Here is a 24054-nt window from a genome sequence, read left to right as displayed (position 1 = left end):
AGGGGGATAAATCCTAACCTGAAACATTAGGGGGTATTGCACACTCTCCTTAGATCAGAGTATAAGGGTAACTTTATCTTACTTTTGGCACTGCAGCAGCGCCTACTGTATGGCTGTACAGTATACCATTTTGAAAATGGTAAATACTTTAAAATGGTATGTTGTAATATTTAAGAGTAAATTATTTGTTTTATGGTAAGGCTGATTCAGAATATTAACAAGTCTTGGCTGTGGTCTCTCTCTCTTCCTCTCTCTTCCTGTTTCAGCTGGCAGTTATTTCTGCAGCATGTTAAGTATCACACATTACAGGGTGATTGCAGTCCTCCTCTAAAGTAGGCTCTAAAGCAGGGCACTTTAGTCAATCGGCTGGCTAGTCCCTCAGAACCCAATCACAGTTGATTATAGCAGCACAGGCTGAGAGCAGGCGAGCTAGATCCTCTATTCTACCCATATATTCTGCACTCACACCTGTAGTTCAACATGTGAGGATGTGAGTGTGTGTGTTTAATTAGTGTCCTGGACTGGTTTGGGATAGCACTGTAATATAATCATGTTATAACCACATTAACAGTCATCACTGTGTTCTTCCTCTACAATCACTGGATGGAGAGAAAACAATGCCAGGACAAACATGGACACACGCACGCACGCACACACACACATAAGCCAACCAGTCATCATCACAAACACACACTCTGGGTGGGCATTGGATTGGGGTTGTTTCCAGGGGGAAGAGTAAGCCTGCCGGACCCGCAGAGATGCATCATATCATCTCCAGAGCTGTCCTGCATCTGTGCCATGTCAGCCAATGTGTGTGTGTGTGTGTGTGTGTGTGTGTGTGTGTGTGTGTGTGTGTGTGTGTGTGTGTGTGTGTGTGTGTGTGTGGTGTGTGTGTGTGTGTGTGTGTGTCTGGTTTAGATATCTGCTCCCTCTCTCTCTGCAGGGGGAACACATTCTCAGTGATTTACAGCCTAATGGACTGACTGGGGCTGCTGCTGTTAGTCCGGAGAGGCCTGGAGGGATGAGACCTTTATGAGAGACACAGCTGGGTAGTGTGATACTGTTCATCTAACACAGTGTAGACTGCACTTACAGTTACACAACTACAAGAACCAGCCATTCAGCCAGTCAGTCAGCCATTCAGCCAGTCAGTCAGCCATTCAGCCAGTCAGTCAGCCAGTCAGTCAGCCATTCAGCCAGCCAGCCAGCCAGCCAGTCAGTCAGCCATTCAGTCAGCCAGGCATTCAGCCAGCCAGTCAGTTAGCCAGCCATTCAGTAAGCCAGTCAGTTAGCCAGCCATTCAGCCTGCCGGTGAGTCAGCCGCATTGGATCAACGTACTTAAGTAAAAATACTTTAAAGTACTACTTAAGTAGTTTTTTGGGGTATCTGTACGTTAGTTTACTATTTATATTTTTGACTACTTTTACTTCACTGCATTCCTTAAGAAAATATTGTACTTTTTACTCCATACATTTTCCTTGACACCCAAAAGTACTCGTTACATTTCGAATGCTTAGCAGGACAGGAAAATAGTCAAATTCACGCACTTAACAGAACATCCCTGGTCATCCCTACTGCCTCTGATCTGGCGGACTCACTAAACACAACATGCTATGTTTGTAAATGATGTCTGAGTGTTGAAGTGTTCCCCTGGCTTTCCGTAAATTAAAAAAACAAGAAAATGGTGCCATCTGGTTTGCTTAATATAAAGAATATGAAATGATTTATAATTTTACTTTCCAAATACTTTTAGACTTTTACTCAAGTAGAATTTTACTGGGTGAATTTTACTTAACTTTTATTTTCTATTAAAGTATCTTTACTTTTACTCAAGTATGACAGTTGGGTACTTTTTCCACCACTGGTCAGCCGTTCAGTCAGTCAACCGGTCAGTGAATCAGTTGGTCAGTCAATCAGCTGGTCAGCCAGCCAGCTATTCAATCAGTCAATCAGCTAGTAAGCCATTCACTCAGTCAGCCATTCAGTCAGCCAGCCGGTCAGCCATTCAGTCAGCCAATCAGCCATTCGGTCAGTCAGTCGGTCAGTCAGCAAGCCATTCAGTCGGCCATTCAGTCAGCCAACCAGCCGGTCAGTCAATCAGTCGGTCAGACAATCAGCTGGTCAGTATTCAGCGAGTCAATCAGCCAGTAAGCCATTCACTCAGTCAGCCGGTCAGTCAGCTAGCCATTCAGTTAGTTAGACAGCCAGTCGGTCAGCCATTTAGTCAGCAAGTCAGTCAGCCTAGTTAAACAAAACAATTAAAAAGTCAGTCAGTCAGCCATTCAGTCAGTCGGTCAGCCAATCAGTCAGTCGGTCAGTCAGCAAGTCAGCCGGTCAGTCAGCAAGTCAGTCGGTCAGTCAGCCATTCAGCCAGTCAGTCAATTGGTCAGCCAGTCAATCGGTCAGCCGTTCAGTCAGCCAGCCGTTCAGTCAGCCAGCTGTTCAGTCAATCAGCCATTCAGTCAGTCAAACAGCCATTCAGTCGGTCAGCCATTCAGCCAGCCGGTCAGTCATTCAGTCGGTCAGCAAGTCAGCCAGTCAGTCAGTCATTCAGTCGGTCAGCAAGTCAGCCAGTCATTCAGTCAGTCAGTCATTCAGTTGGTCAGTCATTCAGTCGGTCAGTCAGCCAGTCAGTCGGCCAGTCAGTCGGCCAGTCAGTCGGCCAGTCAGTCGGCCAGTCAGTCGGCCAGTCAGCCAGTCAATCAGCCAGTCAGTCGGTCAGTCAGCCAGTCAGCCAAACAGTCCGTCAGCCAGTCAGTGAGCCAGTCAATCAGCCAGTCAGTCGGTCAGTCAGCCAGTCAGTCGGTCAGTCAGAAAGCCGTTCGGTCAGTTGGTCAGCCAGCCAGTCATTCAGCCAGCCAAACAGTCCGTCAGCCAGTCAGTCAGCCAGTCAATCAGCCAGTCAGTCAGCAAGTCAGTCAGCCGGTCAGTCAGCCGGTCAGTCAGCCGGTCAGTCAGCCAGTCAATCAGTCAGTCAGCAAGCCGTTCGGTCAGTCGGTCAGCCAGCCAGTCATTCAGCCAGCCAAACAGTCAGTCAGCCGATCAGTCAGCCGGTCCGTCAGCAAGTCAGTCAGCAAGTCAGTCAGCCATTCAGTCAGCCAGCCAGCCATTCAGTCAGCCAGCCAGTCAGCCATTCAGTTAGCAAGTCAGTCAGCCTAGTTAAATAAATGTTAAAAAGACAGACAGTCAATCAGCTATTCAGTCGGTCAGCCATTCATTCAGCCGGTCAGTCAGCTGGTCAGTCAGCAAGTCAGCCATTCAGTCAGTCAGCCATTCAGCCAGTCATTCAGTCAGCCAGCCATTCAGTCAGCCAGCCAGTCAGCCAGCCAGTCAGCAAGCCGTTCAGCCAATCAGCCATTCAGCCATTCGGTCAGCCATTCAGCAAGTCAGCCGGTCAGTCAGCAAGTCAGCTGGTCAGTCAGCCAGTCAGTCGGTCAGTCAGCCATTCAGTTGGTCAGTCAGCCATTCAGTCGGCCAGTCAGCCAGTCAGTCAGTCAGCCAGTCATTCAGCCAGTCATTCAGCCAGTCAGCCATTCAGTTCAGTCAGTAAGCTATTCAGTCAGGCAGCCAGCTATTCAGTCAGGCAGCCAGCTATTCAGTCAGGCAGCCAGCTATTCAGTCAGTCAGTCAGCCAGTCAGTCAGTCAGTCAAACAGTCAGTCAGTCAGTCAAACAGTCAGTCAGTCAGTCAGTAAGCCATTCAGTCAGTAAGCCAGCCAGGCAGCCAGCTGGTCAGTCAGCCTTTCAGTCAGTCAGTCAGTCATTCAGTCAGTTGACCATTCAGTCAGTCAGTATTCCATTCAGTCAGTATGCCAGTCAGTCAGTCAGTCGGCCATTCAGTTAGTCGGCCATTCAGTCAGTCAGTCGGCCATTCAGTCAGTCAATCAATCAGGTGGGGACATGTTAGGGTAGGTCAGGGCCTCTTCTATTCCTCTTCTGTTGCTTAATTTCAGTGAGGGAAGAAGAGTCTTTCACCAGGGGCCAATTATGAGTGATGGACCCCAGAGAAGGGGAGGAAATTAGCAGTGACCCTCAGCTTCTCTCTGACCCACCCCCAGGGACCATACTGTAACCATCAGCTTCTCTCTGCCCCGCCCCCAGGGACCACACTGTAAATTACAGCCCTCATGGATTTATGGGAACCAGGAAGTTTGGCAAACCAATCAGAAGGCAGGGTTCCTCCTACGCAGTGCAGAGTGTTTAGTCAGGCAGTAATAAGGACTGGAACACCTGGGACAAGTTCTTTAGTCTGGGCTAAGTCAGTCTATCTGTGCCTTCACAGGGCTACTGTAGACAACGCAGTCTAAACATGTCACTGTGATGTCACTCCTCACACACACACACATGCATGGCTTCAGAGGCTTTTATAAGGTTAATTCTGCAGACAGACCCATGGCCACCTGGTGTGTGTGTTCCTGTCCTCTATGGGCCAATTACACACACGTAAAGGTTCCTCTCTACTCTCCCTCTTCTGCCTCTTTCCTCCTCCGTCGCTTTCCCTTGCTGTGTTTAATGGGGTTAATAGAGGTTGGGGGGGGGGTCCTGTCCATGGGTTCCTGTTCATGGGTTCCTGTCCATGCCTTATGTATGAGTAAAGATGCCCTTTAGTCACTATCTGATGTAGCCCTTCCTAATTAGCCTCTTACCTTCGACCCACCTTCGCCCACTGCCTAACGAGCTCATTTATATCAAACTAGGATGGATATGAGTGTGCCTTTCTTGTCTGTCCTGTCAGGGTCCCATCAGCATTAGCGATGATGTGACGTCAACAAATACTGCAGTCACTTCCTTAGTCTACAAATGGACATATTTAATTCCATTGAATAAAGCCATAAACAGTTGTATAAGTATGAGACCTTCTCACAGGGCCGACTGCCTCGCCTGAGGGTACATCATTTGACTGGCTTCCTCTTCAACCTACACTTCAGGTAGTGTGTGTGTTTCCGTGTGTGTGTGCGCATGCATCTGAGTGTGTGCGCATGCATGTATGTGTGGGTTTTCATCGAAATTTGATTTGATGCATTTGTGTGTTGTCACGCGCGTGCTTAGAGAAGGATGTCTCAGGAGTCATAGTCAGTGGTCACTCCCCAAACTAGCAGGCTAATTAGTTGTAATTAACACTATTGGAGAACAGCTAGTCACATTCTCACACACACACACACACACCTTCTTCTGCAGGATGTTGACCTTCCTCTCCTTAACATCCAGCATATCCTTCATGTCCCGGATCTCTCCGGCCAGCGTGTCCTTCTCCTCCGTCAGGTCCTGGAGCTGCTGGGTCTTCATACTGAGGAAGGACTCCTTCTCTTCCAGACGTACACGCAACGCATCCACCTGGGAACGAGAGAGAGATAGGAGGGCTCAGATTAAACTAGCTCTTATTGAACAATCGGGTCGGGCATGAAGAAGGCTGCAATGTAACAATCACAGCAAAAAATAAGACCGAGAAAAAGGAGAGACAGACAGACATGTAGATGGACAGACAGAGACAGAAAGATAGACAGAAACACAGAAAGAGAGGAGCGAGGCAGAGAGAGACAGAGAAAGACAGAGAAAGAGAGAGAGTGACATAGACAGAGAGAGAAAGAGACAGAGGGAGAGTGATAGAGAGAGAGAGATATCCACTTCTTTATTCCAGTATATTAGCTATATGAACCCACAGTATGTGCCACAGACCACAGGGTTCTCTGTTGTTATTGGGCATATACTGTACAGGTATCAATCCTCACTGCCTAACATCAACATTCGTTGGACATTTCTCCACACTGTAGTGTCTAGAGTCTCACTCTGAGCTGGCTATCAGAGTGTCAGACTGCTAGTGCTGATTACATTAACAGGTTGTGTTGCCATGGAGCCGTGCTACTGCTGCTGGGTAGTCATCAGCGCCGTGTGAAACCAGGCTACCCTTGTTAAATTCAACTTCCAAGGTCTGTCTGTGTGCGTGTGTCCATCTGTGAGCTTGTTATCGGGCATTTGAACAAACCTGGGGTGGGCTCAGAGGAGATGGCGTGAACATTTTAAGGGTTTGATGGAGCATCTTTCAGAGACTTTACAGGGCATTTCCAGAGAGAGAGAGAAATGTGTGTGTAACATGCAGTGATAGAGGTTCTCAGGCTGGTACCCCCTGGCTGGTACCCCCAGGTGTAAGATGGGAAAGTATGTATCTCATATTACCTGGCTGGCAGTGTCCCAGACCCTGCTACTGAGGCCTGCTCTGTCCTTCTCTGCCTGGCACTCACACACTGCACTGACACCCCTAATCCGACTTTCTGGACTGGACATCTCAGGTGTGTGTGTGTGTGTGTGTGTGTGTGTGTGTATCTAATCCCCCCCCCCCCCCACCTGGCAAAGAGCAATTTAGAAAGAATGTGTAAGCGTCGGTGAGCAGGAAATCCCTCAGATCACTCACTAAGCTGTGATACACTAGTCTCTGAATGGTAATACCCTCTTATAGCACGCCCTAGGTGCCTGGGACAGAATCACATTCCCTGAAACACAGAGACAGAGGAAAGGAGAGAGAGAGAGAGAGAGTGAGGAGGGGTAGACCTCCTGGTAGATATTGTAATCACTGTAGCACGTTGAAACTACCGTCATCTCCTTCAGTGAACGTGAAAATGCTACTTCATCCAGTAATGCACTGTAGAGCTCTCTGTCAACATATACACTGCCGAGATGATGGATATGGAGCTAAATGTATGTTGTGGAGACTAAAGGCCTCTCTCTCTCTCTCTCTCTCTCCTCTCTCCCGGTGAGACAGAGTGATCTTGTGGAGTGATGAAAGCCATCTCTCCATCCCCCTCTCTATCTCTCCCTCCCCCCTCTCTTTCTCCCTCCCTCCCTCTTCCTAGGATTCTTCCAGTGTACATCAGTAGGTGTGAGTTGTGAGGAGAGACAGAGGGGTTGGGATCCCTCCAGTCCCGCCAAACATTGTTTTTGGGGTCCATCCCACATTTCTCAACGCCACGCTGCCCTGTGACAACACGCAAAACAGAACGCCTGCTGTCTCCACGGCAACCAGGGACTCGTTTGGACGGAGCTATTGGACGCTGGCGTGGACATTCTGTTTTGTAATTACAGTGTTTCATTGGCTCAGAGAGGGGGAGTCGGGAATAGATCAGCCCAGAGAGAGAGAGGGGGGAGAGAAAGAAAGAGAGATGGGAGGAAGAGAAAGAAAGCGAGGGAGCAGTCCAGTCCGGCCTGGCTCAGTCCAAATCCGAGGGGGACAGGGAGATTGCATCGAGGCGTGCCGGTGCATAGAGGAATTAAAAACACATCCATCGCCCTATCTCCTCCAAACCCCAGCCTCCCAGCCCCTCACTCAACACCAGATCATTTAAAAAGGTTTTGATATGTTTTCAAGATTTCGTGGTTGCAAAACTATTAATTCTTGGCAAAGTGAGATGCAATGTGCACACACTCATTCATACACACTATCATTCTCACACACTCATTCATACACACTATCACTCTCACATACGCATACATGCATAATATGTGTGCAGCCGTGGACACACAGTCTCGCGCACACACACACAGTCTCGCACACACACACACACACACACTCCCCCACTTCACCTCCCCTTTCATATTTCTAATGACAGCCAAATCTGTTTTTTGGACGTTGGTTTGCTAAGTAAAACAGCGGTTTAAAGAAAACACCAGCACTGTTAGTCTTCACCTCCCTTTTTCTGCTTCACGTTTCATCATAAAAGTTTTTCTGGCAGCCGAATCTGCAAAGGTATAAAACCTCGAGTCGACTTTGGGTCCAATAAACAACTAGGAGACTATATGAGGAGACCACATTCAAAAGTACCAGAGAGCATGAGAATACCACAGTATTGTACAAAGTAACAAGGTCAGGAATTATACCTTCTGCCTTATAAAACATGGACATTACAAACCCTTAGGCAGGCATGATACAAAGCTCAGGGGTGCGTGCTCAGTCCCCTCCTGTACTCCCTGTTCACTCATGACTGCACGGCCAGGCACGACTCCAACACCATCATTAAGTTTGCTGATGACAACAGTGGTAGGTCTGATCACCGACAATGATGAGACAGCCTATAGGGAGGAGGTCAGAGACCTGACAGTGTGGTGCCAGGACAACAACCTATCCCTCAACGTGATCAAGACAAAGGAGCTGATCGTGGACTACAGGAAAAGGAGGGCTGAACAGGCCCCCATTCTCATCTACGAGGCTGTAGTGGAGCAGGTTGAGAGCTTCAAGTTCCTTGGAGCCCACATCACCAACAAACTAACATGGTCCAAGCACACCAAGACAGTCGTGAAGAGGGCACGGCAAAACCTAATCCCCCTCAGGAGACTGAAAAGATTTTGCATGGATCCTCAGATCCTCAAAAGGTTTTACAGCTGCACCATCGAGAGCATTTTGACAGGTTGCATTACTGCCTTTTATGGCAACTGCTCGGCCTCCGACCACAAGGCACTACAGAGGGTAGTGCGTATGGCCCAGTACATCCCCGGGGCCAAGCTTCCTGCCATCCAGGACCTCTATACCAGGCGGTGTCAGAGGAAGGCCCTAAAAATTGTCAAAGACTCCAGCCACCCTAGTCATAGACTGTTCTCTCTGCTACCGCACGGCAAGCGGTACCGGAGCACCAAGTCTAGGTCCAAGACACTTCTTAACAGCTTCCACCATCAAGCCATAAGACTCCTGAACAGCTAATCAAATGGCTACCCAGACTATTTGCATTGCCCCCCCCTTTTCTACACTGCTGCGACTCTCTGTTATTGTCTATGCCAAGTCACTTTAATAACTATACCTACATGTACATATTACTTCAATTATCTTGACACCGGTGCCCCCGCACATTGAGTCTGTAACGGTACCCCCTGTATATAGCCCAGCTATTGTTATTTACTGCTGCTCTTTAATTATTTGTTATTCTTATCTACTACTTTTTTTTTTTCTTCTTAAAACTGCATTGTTGGTAAGTAAGCATTTCACTGTAAGGTCTACACCTGTTGTATTCGGCGCATGTGACAAACAAAATTAGATTTGATTTGAATCACACACACAGATGATACAGTTGTCCCTCAGAGACAGGCAAAGCAACAGACAGACAGCAGCTAGAGCCGGTCGGTCGGTCGGTCGGTCGGTCAGTCACAGTCAGTCAGTGACCTGGGTGTTGCTTCTTATGTTCTACCTCATGACATGGACCTTTCTGAACACAATGCTGAACCTGCTTTGGAAGGAAATACAGACAACATGCTCACTGCACAGTTTTTCTTCTCCTGAAGCAGGACGGTGCAGTTGGTTGTCTCTGGTGGCTGTGATGAGTTGTAGTCAGACAGCGTGCGTGTGTGTTATCCGAGAGCATGTCTGGCCGGCGCAACAACATGCCATATGACATCCATTAAAATAAATCTGCTGTGAAATTAATCATCCCAAATCTACAGATAATATTTGAGTAATTGGTGTTTATTTTGCCCTTAATAGCCCATGAAAAAAATACTATTGTCTAAATACAGTAGTATTACTATATACTATAGTATTCACTGTAGGATTTTTGTGGACATGACTGTAGTGTATTTGTGGACATGACTGTATATTGTATATAGTATATTCTTGTAACACCTGCTGACTAGGGATAGCTAAAATGGCACTACTTCCTGACTACACCAGTTACTGTTTAATGAAGGGAACACCTCAATCAGGACATAAGACACTACACCAGTTACTGTTTAATGAGGAGAACACCTCAATCAGGACATAAGACACTACACCAGTTACTGTTTAATGAAGGGAACACCTCAATCAGGACATAAGACACTACACCAGTTACTGTTTAATGAAGGGAACACCTCAATCAGGACATAAGACACTACACCAGTTACTGTTTAATGAAGGGAACACCTCAATCAGGACATAATACACTACACCAGTTACTGTTTAATGAAGGGAACACCTCAATCAGGACATAAGACACTACACCAGTTACTGTTTAATGAAGGGAACACCTCAATCAGGACATAAGACACTACACCAGTTACTGTTTAATGAAGGGAACACCTCAATCAGGACATAAGACACTACACCAGTTACTGTTTAATGAAGGGAACACCTCAATCAGGACATAAGACACTACACCAGTTACTGTTTAATGAAGGGAACACCTCAATCAGGACATAAGACACTACACCAGTTACTGTTTAATGAAGGGAACACCTCAATCAGGACATAAGACACTACACCAGTTACTGTTTAATGAAGGGAACACCTCAATCAGGACATAAGACACTACACCAGTTACTGTTTAATGAAGGGAACACCTCAATCAGGACATAAGACACTACACCAGTTACTGTTTAATGAAGGGAACACCTCAATCAGGACATAAGACACTACACCAGTTACTGTTTAATGAGAAGAACACCTCAATCAGGACATAAGACACACAGGTTTGTGACAGGACACCTATTGAGTTGGGTCAACAGTTCTGACCAATGTAACGGACCAGACAAGACCTTAGTAAAAATATACACGTTTTACTATAACTGTAACATCTAAACGTTAGACAGGTTCTAGGCCCATGACAGAAAAACACTACAGAGACAGATATAAAGAACAAGTGAAATTTATTAAAGCTTGGAGGATTAGGTTGGCTTGTTTGACACATAAATAACACATTAACAAGAGTACACCAACATTATTTCTTAGATTTGTTACTTCCACTAGATAGCTTTCTGAAATAGTGTTTTCACAGAGATTAATTCACAAGACGAACAAAAACAGTGACGAACAATACTGTACTTCTGATGGTAGGAAAGAAAGAACAGTTAACCACTGCCTTTACATAAACAATAGATCTTTTAGAAACACAAATGACTTTACTTAAAGACTGCCAATAAAACGCCTGGACTTCAAACCAGAAAAGCTTCTCCAAACAATCCAACTGAAGGCAATAGGGCATTATTGCTGTGCTTTTATATAATGAACATCTTGAATAAACTCACTGATGGTCAAACTCAAAACATACCATTCAGAAGAAAATCAACCACACCCCCAACATTTATTCAAAAAAGCATGGTCACAAAATGGTTGCTCACAGAACTAACCAACAGCACCAACACCATACAGCCTATACACACACAAAGCACCTTCCAGGTACAAAACTCTCACCTGAACATCAGAGGGGAAGAGGCGAAGCAAGAGGGATAACTGGGCCAAAAAGCTGTCTTCTCAGGCAGGCAGCTTTGATTTTAGTGTTTGTCGCTTACCAAGTGAGGAGGTTTGTATGGATGTCAATGAGAGTCGAATTTGGTAAATAAAAAATGTAAATGGATTATTTGTTACGTTTGGCTTATTTGATTGAATAAAAGTTTGGTAATGATTAGGATGTTATGAGTGTACTGATATAAGTAGGACACATGACATCCCAGAAACACTTTATATCGGAATTACGCCTGTTGTTCACACGTGCATCTGCCCTCCCATTGGCTTCAATGGTCCCACCTGATCTTGCCTCTTCCCGACTGCCATCCATTTTTGAAGACATTTATTTTCATTGTTAGCAAGGCCACTTCAGTTTCTGGTCAATATAATGGATAATCTGTGACATGTCCAAGGGGTGACATGTCCAAGGGGTGCTTTTATACATTTCCTGCATATCCTACCCTAATAAGGGTGCCCAGGGAAACACTGACCAAAAGTTTGGTTCCTAGCCTGTCACACAATATTCTTCAGTTACAAAATTGTCTGAGTAGAGCAAGCCACTATCTGGGTATGTATTATTGGTTGTCAGATGATTGTTGATGATTTATACTGGTAAAGACAAAAGGAACTGCAAGTTGATTTTTTTATCTTTTTTTTCAGAATATTAAACTGTAGACTTTTTTATGTGGGTATCCCTGAACCTGGAGTCTATCAGTGGAGAGACAAAGAGACACAGACACACACACAGACACACACAGATCTGAGACACCTCACTATCTCATGTGAACAGTAATTCCACATCTATCTCTGTCCATGTGAGGAGACTGCTGCTCTGCTCTCTATCAGAGAGGAACTCAACAGTTTCATGAGAGAAAGGTCCTTGCACTGATCCAGAGGTCCCACAATGGACCTGGACATCTGACTGCCATTACAATCAATTCTAACATACTACTAAGATACAGAAACACCTACACACTTTAAGAAATAAAACGAAGTACAAGTACCTCCCATATATCTACCGGGAAACTTTCCCATACTGATTATTACACTGGAGCTATTGTATATAACATCTCCAAACACTACAACTTTTCCCTTTCATTCATCCATAAAGCATGTCTAGATTGGGAGAGGCCCAGGAGAGGAGGCCAGAGCAGGTGTGTAGTGGTGGTGTGGCACACCCAGATCTGAGCTCATCCTGGTAGATTAACAGCATCATCTCAGAGCTAGGAGTCTGGGATGCAGGCAGGTCAGTGGACGCCTACAGGGCAGGGCTGGCCATGCCACGCCGGTCTCTCCGTCTGTCTCAGGACACCTCTTTCATCCTCCTTTACACCTTGAGCAGAGGAGCTGCAAACCTAGGAGTCCTTCTTAATGGTTCACACACCCTCACTGCTAAAACACTCCCACACACACACACACACACTCACACACACACACACACACACACACACACACACACACACACACACACACACACACACACACACACACACACACACACACACACACACTGCTAAAACACTCCCGCTCACACACCACACACACTGATCCATGCGGATATGAGAGAACATTCCCTGTCCTCAGGCAAGGGCAGAGAATTCCAAGGTGTGTCATCAAGCTGAGAATGAGACACAGCTAAAGCTCAAACGTGCACACACACACGCACACACTCGCACGCAAAGACACGCACACACACACACACACACACGCACGCACACATATACTCGCACACAAAAACACACACACACACACACTTCATAGCTCAGATCTGGAGTCACGTAATGACCGGATCACACAGGCCTCCTTATGGGATAATGACAGGATGAACTGTAGTATGGGCTGCAGGGCAAAGAACAGGAGAAAACCCATCGAATACACAAAAACACGCACTCACACACTTTGCCTTTAAATATATATTTAAATGACACAAGGGCCTCAGGTCATGAGCATGTCACAGTTCTATTGATGGTGATGTATACTGCCAGAGGGGGAACGTAATGCCAGTCAACGGTTGATGTTTACAGAGAGATCACTCCAGATCTGATGTTTGGAGAAACTTGGAAAAGTGTCTAATTCTGCAGTGAGACAGAGCTTGTTGGATGTTTCATATGTCTTGTATCACGATGGTAGATCTCTCATCCTAGACGGCTGAAGAAGGATATAGTTAAGCTCTAGTGGACAGATTCTGTCCTCTATTACAATCCTGCTTTACCCCAAACACAGCTGTTCACAGCCTTCCTTAACTATATCATCCATCATCATTAACTGCTATAGGAGGGAGAGATACACACACACACACACACACACACACACACACACACACACACACACACGACACCATGGGCGTTCTCCCTCATTAACACTCGCACCATGTTTGATTATTTTTCCTGATCATTTCCAAACGCTCCTCGCCAGCCGCTGCATCCTGTTTCCAGGCCTTCCACTTCCTGCCTAGCTGATTGAACTGTTCCTACTGTAAACCATGTACTGTAGGGAGCAATACTGATATATACAATACTGTAAACCATGTACTGTAGGGAGCAATACTACTACTGTAAATCATATACTATAGGGAGCAATACTGATATATACAATACTGTAAAGTGTATTGTAGAGAGCAATACTACTGTAAATCATGTACTGTATGGAGCAACACTGATATTTAGAATACTGTAAAGTGTACTGTAGGGAGGAATACTGACACTAGTGCAGGACTTGAAATTAACGGTTTTAGTAAAACTGATTTTTGACTTCCCCAAAAAAGGCCCGTAATGCCATCGGCCAAAAGGGTGGCTGAAAATTACTAAAGTATGTAGGAGGGATCTGAAATACATTTCTGTGTTTGCCCATATACAGTGTTATATCCCCCTAGCGGCCATCCACAATAATGTACTTTCTTTTTTTTAAATACAAAAACAACTGCTATGCATTTGGCTGGAAGGCTACGGGAGGGACGAGAGGACTCATGGGGAGCCAAATATATTTGAATAGCCTATTCAACTCTGTTGGAGCTGTGGTACTAAAGAGATGTTTAATAGCCTAGGTCTATCTGTGGTACTAAAGAGATGTTTAATAGCCTAGGTCTATCTGTAGTACTAAAGAGATGTTTAATAGCCTAGGTCTATCTGTGGTACTAAAGAGATGTTTAATAGCGTAGGTCTATCTGTAGTACTAAAGAGATGTTTAATAGCCTAGGTCTATCTGTGGTACTAAAGAGATGTTTAATAGCCTAGGTCTATCTGTGGTACTAAAGAGATGTTTAATAGCCTAGGTCTATCTGTGGTACTAAAGAGATGTTTAATAGCCTAGGTCTATCTGTGGTACTAAAGAGATGTTTAATAGCCTAGGTCTATCTGTGGTACTAAAGAGATGTTTAATAGCCTAGGTCTATCTGTAGTACTAAAGAGATGTTTAATAGCCTAGGTCTATCTGTGGTACTAAAGAGATGTTTAATAGCCTAGGTCTATCTGTGGTACTAAAGAGATGTTTAATAGCCTAGGTCTATCTGTGGTACTAAAGAGATGTTTAATAGCCTAGGTCTATCTGTGGTACTAAAGAGATGTTTAATAGCCTAGGTCTATCTGTGGTACTAAAGAGATGTTTAATAGCCTAGGTCTATCTGTGGTACTAAAGAGATGTTTAATAGCCTAGGTCTATCTGTGGTACTAAAGAGATGTTTAATAGCCTAGGTCTATCTGTAGTACTAAAGAGATGTTTAATAGCCTAGGTCTATCTGTGGTACTAAAGAGATGTTTAATAGCCTAGGTCTATCTGTGGTACTAAAGAGATGTTTAATAGCCTAGGTCTATCTGTGGTACTAAAGAGATGTTTAATAGCCTAGGTCTATCTGTGGTACTAAAGAGATGTTTAATAGCCTAGGTCTATCTGTGGTACTAAAGAGATGTTTAATAGCCTAGGTCTATCTGTAGTACTAAAGAGATGTTTAATAGCCTAGGTCTATCTGTGGTACTAAAGAGATGTTTAATAGCCTAGGTCTATCTGTAGTACTAAAGAGATGTTTAATAGCCTAGGTCTATCTGTGGTACTAAAGAGATGTTTAATAGCCTAGGTCTATCTGTGGTACTAAAGAGATGTTTAATAGCCTAGGTCTATCTGTGGTAATAAAGAGATGTTTAATAGCCTAGGTCTATCTGTGGTACTAAAGACATGTTTAATAGCCTAGGTCTATCTGTGGTACTAAAGAGATGTTTAATAGCCTAGGTATATCTGTGGTACTAAAGAAATGTTTAATAGCCTAGGTATATCTGTAGTACTAAAGATATGTTTAATAGCCTAGGTTTATTTGTGGTACCAAAGAGATGTTTAAAAGCCTAGGTATATCTTTGGTTCTAAAGAGATGTGTAGTAGCCAAGCATTACACAGGTGCAATGAAAACGCCAGTCTACAACGTGCAGTTTTGTCACACAACACAATGCCAAAGATGTCTCAAGTTTGCAATTGGCATGCTTACTGCAGGAATGTCCACCAGAGCAGTTGCCAGAGAATTTAATATTAGTTTATCTACCTTAAGCCGCCTCCAATGTCGTTTTAGAGAATTTTGCAATACGTCCAACCGGCCTCACAGCCGCAGACCACGTGTAACCACGCCAGCACAGGACCTCCACATCTGGCTTCTTCACCTGCTGTCACGGTTGTCGTAAGAACGGGACCAAGGCGCAGCGTGTGTAGAGTTCCACATCTTTATTCCAAAGTGAAACTTCAAGCATAAACAAATAAATAAAATAAACAAACAACTAAACGTGACTACGTGGTGCACAGGAACAAACACAAACAATATCCCACAAACACAGGTGGGAAAAATAGCTACTTAAATATGATCCCCAATTAGAGACAACGATTACCAACTGCCTCTAATTGGGAATCATACAAAACACCAACATAGAAAATATAAACTAGAACACAACATAGAAATATTAAACTAGACTACCCCCTAGTCACGCCCTGACCTACTACACCATAGAGAAACAAGGGCTCTCTATGGTCAGGGCGTGACAGTACCCCGCCCCCAAAGGTGTGGACTCTGGCCGCAAAACCTAAAACCAAATGGGGAGTTAGGTGGGGGTGACTAGTGTTGGTGGCGGCTCCGGTACGGGTCGTAGCCCCCCCAGACTCCGGATCCGACCATGGCACCGGGCTGAACGCCATGCCTGGACTGGGCACCGGCGCAGAGGAGGGCTCCGGCCCTGGAGCTGGGTTGGACTCCGTGCCTGGACTGGGCATCGGCGCAGAAGAAGGCTCTGGCCATGGAGCTAGCTGGACCGGACGCCGTGCCTGGACTGGGCACCGGCGCAGAAGAAGGCTCCGGCCATGGAGCTGGACTGGATTCCGTGCCTGGACTGGGCATCGGCGCAGAAGAAAACTCTGGCCTTGGAGCTGGACTGGACGCCGTGCTTAGACTGGGCATCGGCGCAGGGGAAGGCTCCGGCCATGGAGCTGGAGGTTCCGGACCGTTGACCGTCGCTGGAGGTTCCAGACCGTGGACCGTCGCTGGAGGTTCCGGACCGTGGACCGTCGCAGGAGGTTCCGGACCGTGGACCGTCGCAGGAGGTTCTGGACCATGGACCGTCGCAGGAGGTTCCGGACCGTGGACCCGTCGCAGGGAGGTTCCGGACCATGGACCGTCGCAGGAGGTTCCGGACTGTGGACCGTCGCAGGAGGTTCAGGACTGGGTACCGTGACCAGAAGCTCTGGACTGTGAATCGTCGCCGGAAGCTCTGGACTGGGTACCGTCGCCGGAAGCTCTGGACTGGGTACCATCGCCGGAAGCTCTGGACTGTGAATGCGCACTGGAGGCCGAGTGCGTGGAGACGGTACAGGTGGCACCGGACTGGTGACATGCACCTCAGGGTGAGTGTGAGGAGCAGGCACAGGACGTACCGGACTGGGGACACGCACTTCAGGGCGAGTGTGAGGAGCAGGCACAGGACGTACCGGACTGGGAAGGCGCACTGCAGGTCTAGTGCGTGGAGCCGGCACAGGTGGTACCGGACTGGTGACACACACTTCAGGGCGAGTGCAAGGAGCAGGCACAGGACGTACCGGACTGGGGACATGCACTTCAGGGTGAGTGCGAGGAGCAGGCACAGGACGTACCGGACTGGGAAGGCGCACTGGAGGCCTGATGCGTGGGGCCGGCACAGGTTGCACCAGACTGCTAACCGGTTCCTCTAGTCGGATGTTGAGCAGAACACACTTGCACAACATCTCTTTCATCTCTCTCATCTCTCTCTCCCAACTTCCCCATTGCCTCCCTGACGGTCTCTGGCACTTCAGGGCGAGTGCAGGGAGCAGGCACATGACGTACCGGGCTGGGGAGGCGCACTGGAGATCTCCTCCCATGTGGTCTCTGGCTCTTCCCTCTGCTCAGCCGCCAGCTCCATGCGCCCCCCCCCCCCCCCCAAAAAAAAAAAAATCTTGGGGTTTCTGGGCCGTGGTCTGACGACACGCTCCTCCAGAGTTTGCCATTCGGGCTCTGGCACTCTCCTCGGCTCGACCGGCCACCCCTTGTGCCCCCCCAAAAAACATCTTGGGTTTGTCCTTGGGCTTTCTGTGGCCGCGAACCCCGGAGTCGTCGCCTTCCTCCATCATTACCTTCCGTCTGCCGCCAAGGAAGGGTCTCGCATCCACCCATCACTTCTTTCCATGTCCAAAACTCCTTCACCTGGTGAACAAGCTGCTTGGTCCTGGTTTGGTGGGATATTCTGTCACGGTTGTCGCAAGGACAGGACCAAGGCGCAGCGTGTGTAGAGTTCCACATCTTTATTCCAAAGTGAAACTTCAAGCACAAACAAATAAATCAATTAAACGAACAACTAAATGTGACTACGTGGTGCAAAGGCACAAACACAAAACAATATCCCACAACCACAGGTGGGAAAAATAGCTACTTAAATATGATCCCCAATTAGAGACAACGATTACCAGCTGCCTCTAACTGGAATCATACAAAACACCAACATAGAAAATATAAACTAGAACACAACATAGAAATATTAAACTAGACTACCCCCTAGTCACGCCCTGACCTACTACACCATAGAGAAACAAGGGCTCTCTATGGTCAGGGCGTGACACCTGCGGGATTGTCTGAGACCAGCCACCAGACAAGTGATTAAACTGTGGGTTTGCAAAACCAAAGAATTTCTGCACAAACTGTCAGAAACCGTCTCAGGGAAGCTCATCTGCTTGCTCATGGTCCTCACCAGGGTCTTGACCTGAATGCAGTTCGGCATCATAACCGACTTCAGTGGGCAAATCCTCACCTTCAATGGCCACAGGCACGCTGGAGAAGTGTGCTCTTCACGGATGAATCCCGGTTTCAACTGTACCGGTCAGATGGCAGACAGTGTGCATGGTGTTGTGTGGGTGAGACGTTTGCTGATGTCAACGTTGTAAACAGAGTGCCCCATGGTGGCGGTGGGGTTATGATATGGGCAGGCATAAGCTACGGACAACTGACACTTTTTTTGCATTTTATCGATGGCAATTTGAATGCACAGAGATACCGTGACAATGTCCTGAGGCCCATTGTCGTGCCATTCATCCGCCGCCATCACCTCATGTTTTAGCATGATAATGCATGGCCCAATGTCGCAAGAAGCTGTACACAATTCCTAGAAGCTGAAAATGTCCAAGTTCTTCCATGGCCTGCATACTCACCAGACATGTTACCCATTGAGCATGTTTGGGATGTTCTGGAGTGACATGTACAACAGCATGTTCCAATTCCCGCCAATATCCAGCAACTTCACACAGTCATTGAAGAGGAGTGGGACAACATTCCACAATCAACAGCCTGATCAACTCTATGTGAAGGGTAACTGTCGTGCTGCATGAGGCAAATGGTGGTTACATCAGATACTGACTGGTTTTCTGATCCACGGCCATACCATTTTTTAAGGTATCTGTGACCAACAGATATCTGTATTCCCAGTCATGTGAAATCCATAGATTTGGGCCTAATTAATTAATAAAAATTCACTGATTCCCTTATATGAACTGTAACTCAGTAAAATGTTGCATGCTGCGTTTATTTTTATTCAGTGTAGGAATATGGGCAAATTATCCAGAATGTCAACCATGCTGCGGCAATGCTTCTGCCTGATCCAATGCTGATCGGAGTAATTGTTAGATATTGTGATTTTTTTACTTGTCCATTCGGACAACTGAAATCTATATTCCGGTTGTGCGACTCAATTTTATTTTTTATTTTTTTACTTGCCACGGACAAGTGGACAGGCCTTAATGTCGAGCCCTGTAGTGTAAACCATGTACTGTAGGGAGCAATATTGATTCATACAATACTGCTACCATATCCCTCTATCCTCTCCCTTCTACCCTCCCTCTATCCTCTCCCTTCTACCCTCCCTCTATCCTCTCCCCTCTACCCTCCCTCTATCCTCTCCCCTCCCTCTATCCTCTCCCTTCTTCCCTCCCTCTATCTTCTCCGTTCTACCCTCCCTCTAGCCTCTCCCTTCTACCCTCCCTCTATCCTCTCCCTTCTACCCTCCCTCTATCTTCTCCCTTCTACCCTCCCTCCATCCTCTCCCTTCTACCCTCCCTCTATCCTCTCCCTTCTACCCTCCCTCTAGCCTCTCCCTTCTACCCTCCCTCTATCCTCTCCCTTCTTCCCTCCCTCTATCTTCTCCCTTCTACCCTCCCTCTAGCCTCTCCCTTCTACCCTCCCTCTATCTTCTCCCTTCTACCCTCCCTCCATCCTCTCCCTTCTACCCTCCCTCTATCCTCTCCCTTCTTCCCTCCCTCTATCTTCTCCCTTCTACCCTCCCTCTAGCCTCTCCCTTCTACCCTCCCTCTATCTTCTCCCTTCTACCCTCCCTCCATCCTCTCCCTTCTACCCTCCCTCTATCCTCTCCCTTCTTCCCTCCCTTTATCCTCTCCTTTCTTCCTTCCTTCCCTCCATCCTCTCCCTTCTTCCCTCCCTCTATCCTCTCCCTTCCACCCTCCCTCTATCCTCTCCCTTCTTCTCTCCCTCTAGCCTCTCCCTTCTACCCTCCCTCTATCCTCTCCCTTCTACCCTACCTCTATCCTCTCCCTTCTACCCTCCCTCTATCCTCTCCCTTCTACCCTCCCTCTATCCTCTCCCCTCTACCCTCCCTCTATCCTCTCCCCTCCCTCTATCCTCTCCCTTCTTCCCTCCCTCTATCCTCTCCCTTCCACCCTCCCTCTATCCTCTCCCTTCTTCTCTCCCTCTAGCCTCTCCCTTCTACCCTACCTCTATCCTCTCCCTTCTACCCTCCCTCTATCCTCTCCCCTCTACCCTCCCTCTATCCTCTCCCTTCTTCTCTCCCTCTATCCTCTCCCTTCTTCTCTCCCTCTATCCTCTCCTTCCCGTTATCCACGTGAAGAGTATATTTAGAGCTACACATGCACTTTGACCCCTCTGTCAGAGGTCAACAGCTCCTCTCCTGCTGGGGTTCATATGTCAGCCAGTCTGGCAGCACATTGGCTGGGTGAATGACCTCAGCGTTGACACATACACAATGTCAAAGGTTATTATGGGTAGGGGGGAGGGAGTGGGAGGGGTTAATCTACAGCTGGTTTAATGAGTAATTATTTACCCTCCTCACCCCACCCCACCCCTCACTGAAAATAACCCAAACAACACACCTATACACATGTTTAAATGCATGTGCATGTGTGTGCATATGCAGGTGTGTGTGTGTGTGTGTGTGTGTAAGAGTTAGAAAACAAACATGCAAAATTAGTTTTCCCGGCGGGCGGACATTTCCGGTGCGTTCCTCAGGGAGCAGAGCCCCTTTGGGCGTGAGAGACCAACCGCATTCTTTATTTCTTTCATTAATGATCAGGCCCAATTATTAACGGAGCTGCAGTGCTTTATATATGTCTGAGGGGTAATCGTGTTTTTCTAGGAGTGATTTATGACTAAAGGAAAGACGTGTGCCCCCTCCCCATTCCTCTACCCCCCTCTTCACACTCCTCTAACCCCCACTCCCCTGGCCCCCCTCCCCATTCCTCTACCCCCCTTCACACTCCTCTAACCCCCACTCCCCTGGCCCCCCTCCCCATTCCTCTACCCCCCTTCACACTCCTCTAACCCCCACTCCCCTGGCCCCCCTCCCCATTCCTCTACCCCCCTTTTCACACTCCTCTAACCCCCACTCCTCTACCCCCTCTCCCCACTCCCCTGGCCCCTCTCCCCATTCCTCTACCCCCCCCCACTTCACACTCCTCTAACCCCCACTCCTCTACCCCCCCTCCCCACTCCTCTAGCCCCCCTCCCCATTACTCTACCCCCCCTCTTCACACTCCTCTAACCCCCAGTCCTCTACCCCCACTCCCCTGGCCACCCTCCCCATTCCTCTACCCGCCCCCTCCCTCCTCACCCCCACTCCTCTAGCCCCCCTCCCATTCCTCTACCCCCCATTCCTCTAACCCCCAGTCCTCTACCCCCCCACTCCTCTAGCCCCCTCCCCAATCCTCTACCCCCCTCTTCACACTCCTCTAACCCCCACTCCTCTACCCCCCCTCCCCACTCCTCTAGCCCCCCCCATCCCCCCCCCATTACTCTCACCCCCCCCCCACTCCTCAGCACCCTCCCCTCCTAACCCCCCCCCACCTCCTCTAGCCCTCCTCCCATTCCTCTACCCCCCATTCCTCTAACCCCCACTCCTCTACCCCCCCTCCCCACTCCTCTAGCCCCCTCCCCATTCCTCTACCCCCCTCTTCACACTCCTCTAACCCCCACTCCTCTACCCCCCTCCCCACTCCTCTAGCCCCCTCCCCATTCCTCTAGCCCCCTCCCCATTCTTCTAACCCCCACTCCTCTAACCACCCTCACCCTCCTCTACCCCCTTCCCACACCTCTAGCTCCCCTCATCCCCCCACTCCTCAAACCCCCCTCCCCACTCCTCTAACCCCCCCCCCACTCCTCAAACCCCCCTCCCCACTCCTCTACCCCCCTCCCCACTCCTCTAGCCCCCCTCCCATTCCTCTACCCCCCATTCCTCTAACCCCCACTCCTCTAGCCCCCCCTCCCCACTCCTCTAGCCCCCCTCCCCATTCCTCTATCCCCCACTCCTCTAACCCCCACTCCTCTACCCCCCCTCCCCACTCCTCTAGCCCCCTCCCCATTCCTCTAACCCCCACTCCTCTAACCACCCTCACCCTCCTCTACCCCCTTTCCACACCTCTAGCTCCCCTCTACCCCCCCCCCCCCCACTCCTCAAACCCCCCCCCCCACTCCTCTACCCCCCCCCCCCCCCACTCCTCAAACCCCCCTCCCCACTCCTCTACCCCCCTCCCCACTCCTCTAACCCCCCTCATGTCTTCACCTACCGTACCTTACCCCAACCTTATAATTGAGTTGCCCCCCCCCCCACCAACTGTCTGAAGTACCCTTCTATTCACTCACCCCATAGTCCTTCCCCCACCACTCTATTTTCACTGGCCTCCCTGTTCCTGCAGACTGTGGCTAAGTGAGAGGAAGAGCAATCATCATCATCGAACACAGGGAGGTGAAGGGAAAACATGTTTCCCTGTCAGCCTCAGGACCAGGGAGCCTCAGGACCAGGGAGCCTCAGGACCAGGACTCAGGAGCCTCAGGGGAGACTGGAGCCTCAGGACCAGGGAGCCTCAGGACCAGGACTCAGGAGCCTCAGGACCAGGGAGCCTCAGGACCAGGGAGCCTCAGGACCAGGACTCAGGAGCCTCAGGGGAGACTGGAGCCTCAGGACCAGGGAGCCTCAGGACCAGGACTCAGGAGCCTCAGGGGAGACTGGAGCCTCAGGACCAGGGAGCCTCAGGGGAGACTGGAGCTTCAAACCTCAGTGTATGCCACAGACACACACCTCTGTGTGAGGAGAGGAGGCAGGGGAAACAGCTGCCCTATTGTCCAGAACAAACATACACAGTGCATTCGGGAAGTATTCAGACCCCTTGACTTTTCCACATTTTGTAATGTTACAGCCTTATTCTAAAATGGATTAAATAAAAAATGTTCCACATCAATCTACACACAATACCCCATAATGACATCACAATACCCCATAATGACATCACAATACCCCATAATGACATCACAATACCCCATAATGACAAAGCAAAGACATGTTTGCACATTTATATAAGAACTGGCCACCCGCCCAAACTGAACAATCGGGGGAGAAGGGCTTTGGTCAAGGAGGTGAACAACAACCCGATAGTCACAGAGCTCCAGAGTTCCTCTGTGGAGATGGGAGAACCTTCCAGAAGGACAACCATCTCTGCAGCACTCTACCAATCAGTCCTTTATGATATAAGCCACTCCTCAGTAAAAAGGCACATAACAGCCCACTTGGAGTTTGCCAAAGGCACCTAAAGACTCTTAGACCATGAGAAACAAGACTCTCTGGTCTGATGAAACCTCTGAACCTGAACCTGGAGAGACCTGAAAATAGCTGTGCAGCGACGCTCCCCATTCAACCTGCCAGACCCCAAATACAGGTGTGCCAAGTTTGTAGCGTCATACTCAAGAAGACTCGAGGCTGTACTCACTGCCAAAGGTGTTTCAGTAAAGGGTCTGAATACTTATGTAAATGTGATATTTCAGCTTGTTATTTTTAATACATTTGCCAAAATGTGTCATTATGGGATATTGTGTATTGATTGATGAGGGGGAAAAAACTAGTTAATACATTTTAGAATAAGGCTGTAACTTATCAAAATGTGGAAAAAGTCAAGGGGTCTGAATACTTTCTGAATGCTCTGTACATGTAAAGAGATGCAGAATATGACCCTGAACATCTTAGACCCACAACAAGAGGGAGACAGACAGAATAGGGTGTTTATGTGAATGTAGGCCTACGTGTTAGAGTGAGCATGTGTGGATAGGTGAGCAA

At 48.0% G+C, this 24054-nt stretch overlaps 1 protein-coding gene across 1 annotated transcript in view; it reads right to left on the bottom strand.

The window, feature by feature from the left end:
- LOC106566523 (ERC protein 2) overlaps positions 1-24054 on the bottom strand; it is a 353915-nt gene that overhangs the window by 306736 nt on the left and 23125 nt on the right. The window contains exon 4 of the mRNA XM_082959688.1: positions 5167-5334. Within this exon, the coding sequence (XP_082815814.1) occupies positions 5167-5334 (168 nt within the window). The remainder of the gene's footprint in view (positions 1-5166; positions 5335-24054) is intronic.

Source organism: Salmo salar, chromosome 13 (genome assembly GCF_965601325.2).
Source record: "Salmo salar chromosome 13, fSalSal1, whole genome shotgun sequence".
Taxonomy (NCBI): domain Eukaryota; kingdom Metazoa; phylum Chordata; class Actinopteri; order Salmoniformes; family Salmonidae; genus Salmo; species Salmo salar.
Note: the sequence above shows the minus strand (reverse complement) of the source record. Positions and strands in the feature narration are given on the sequence as shown.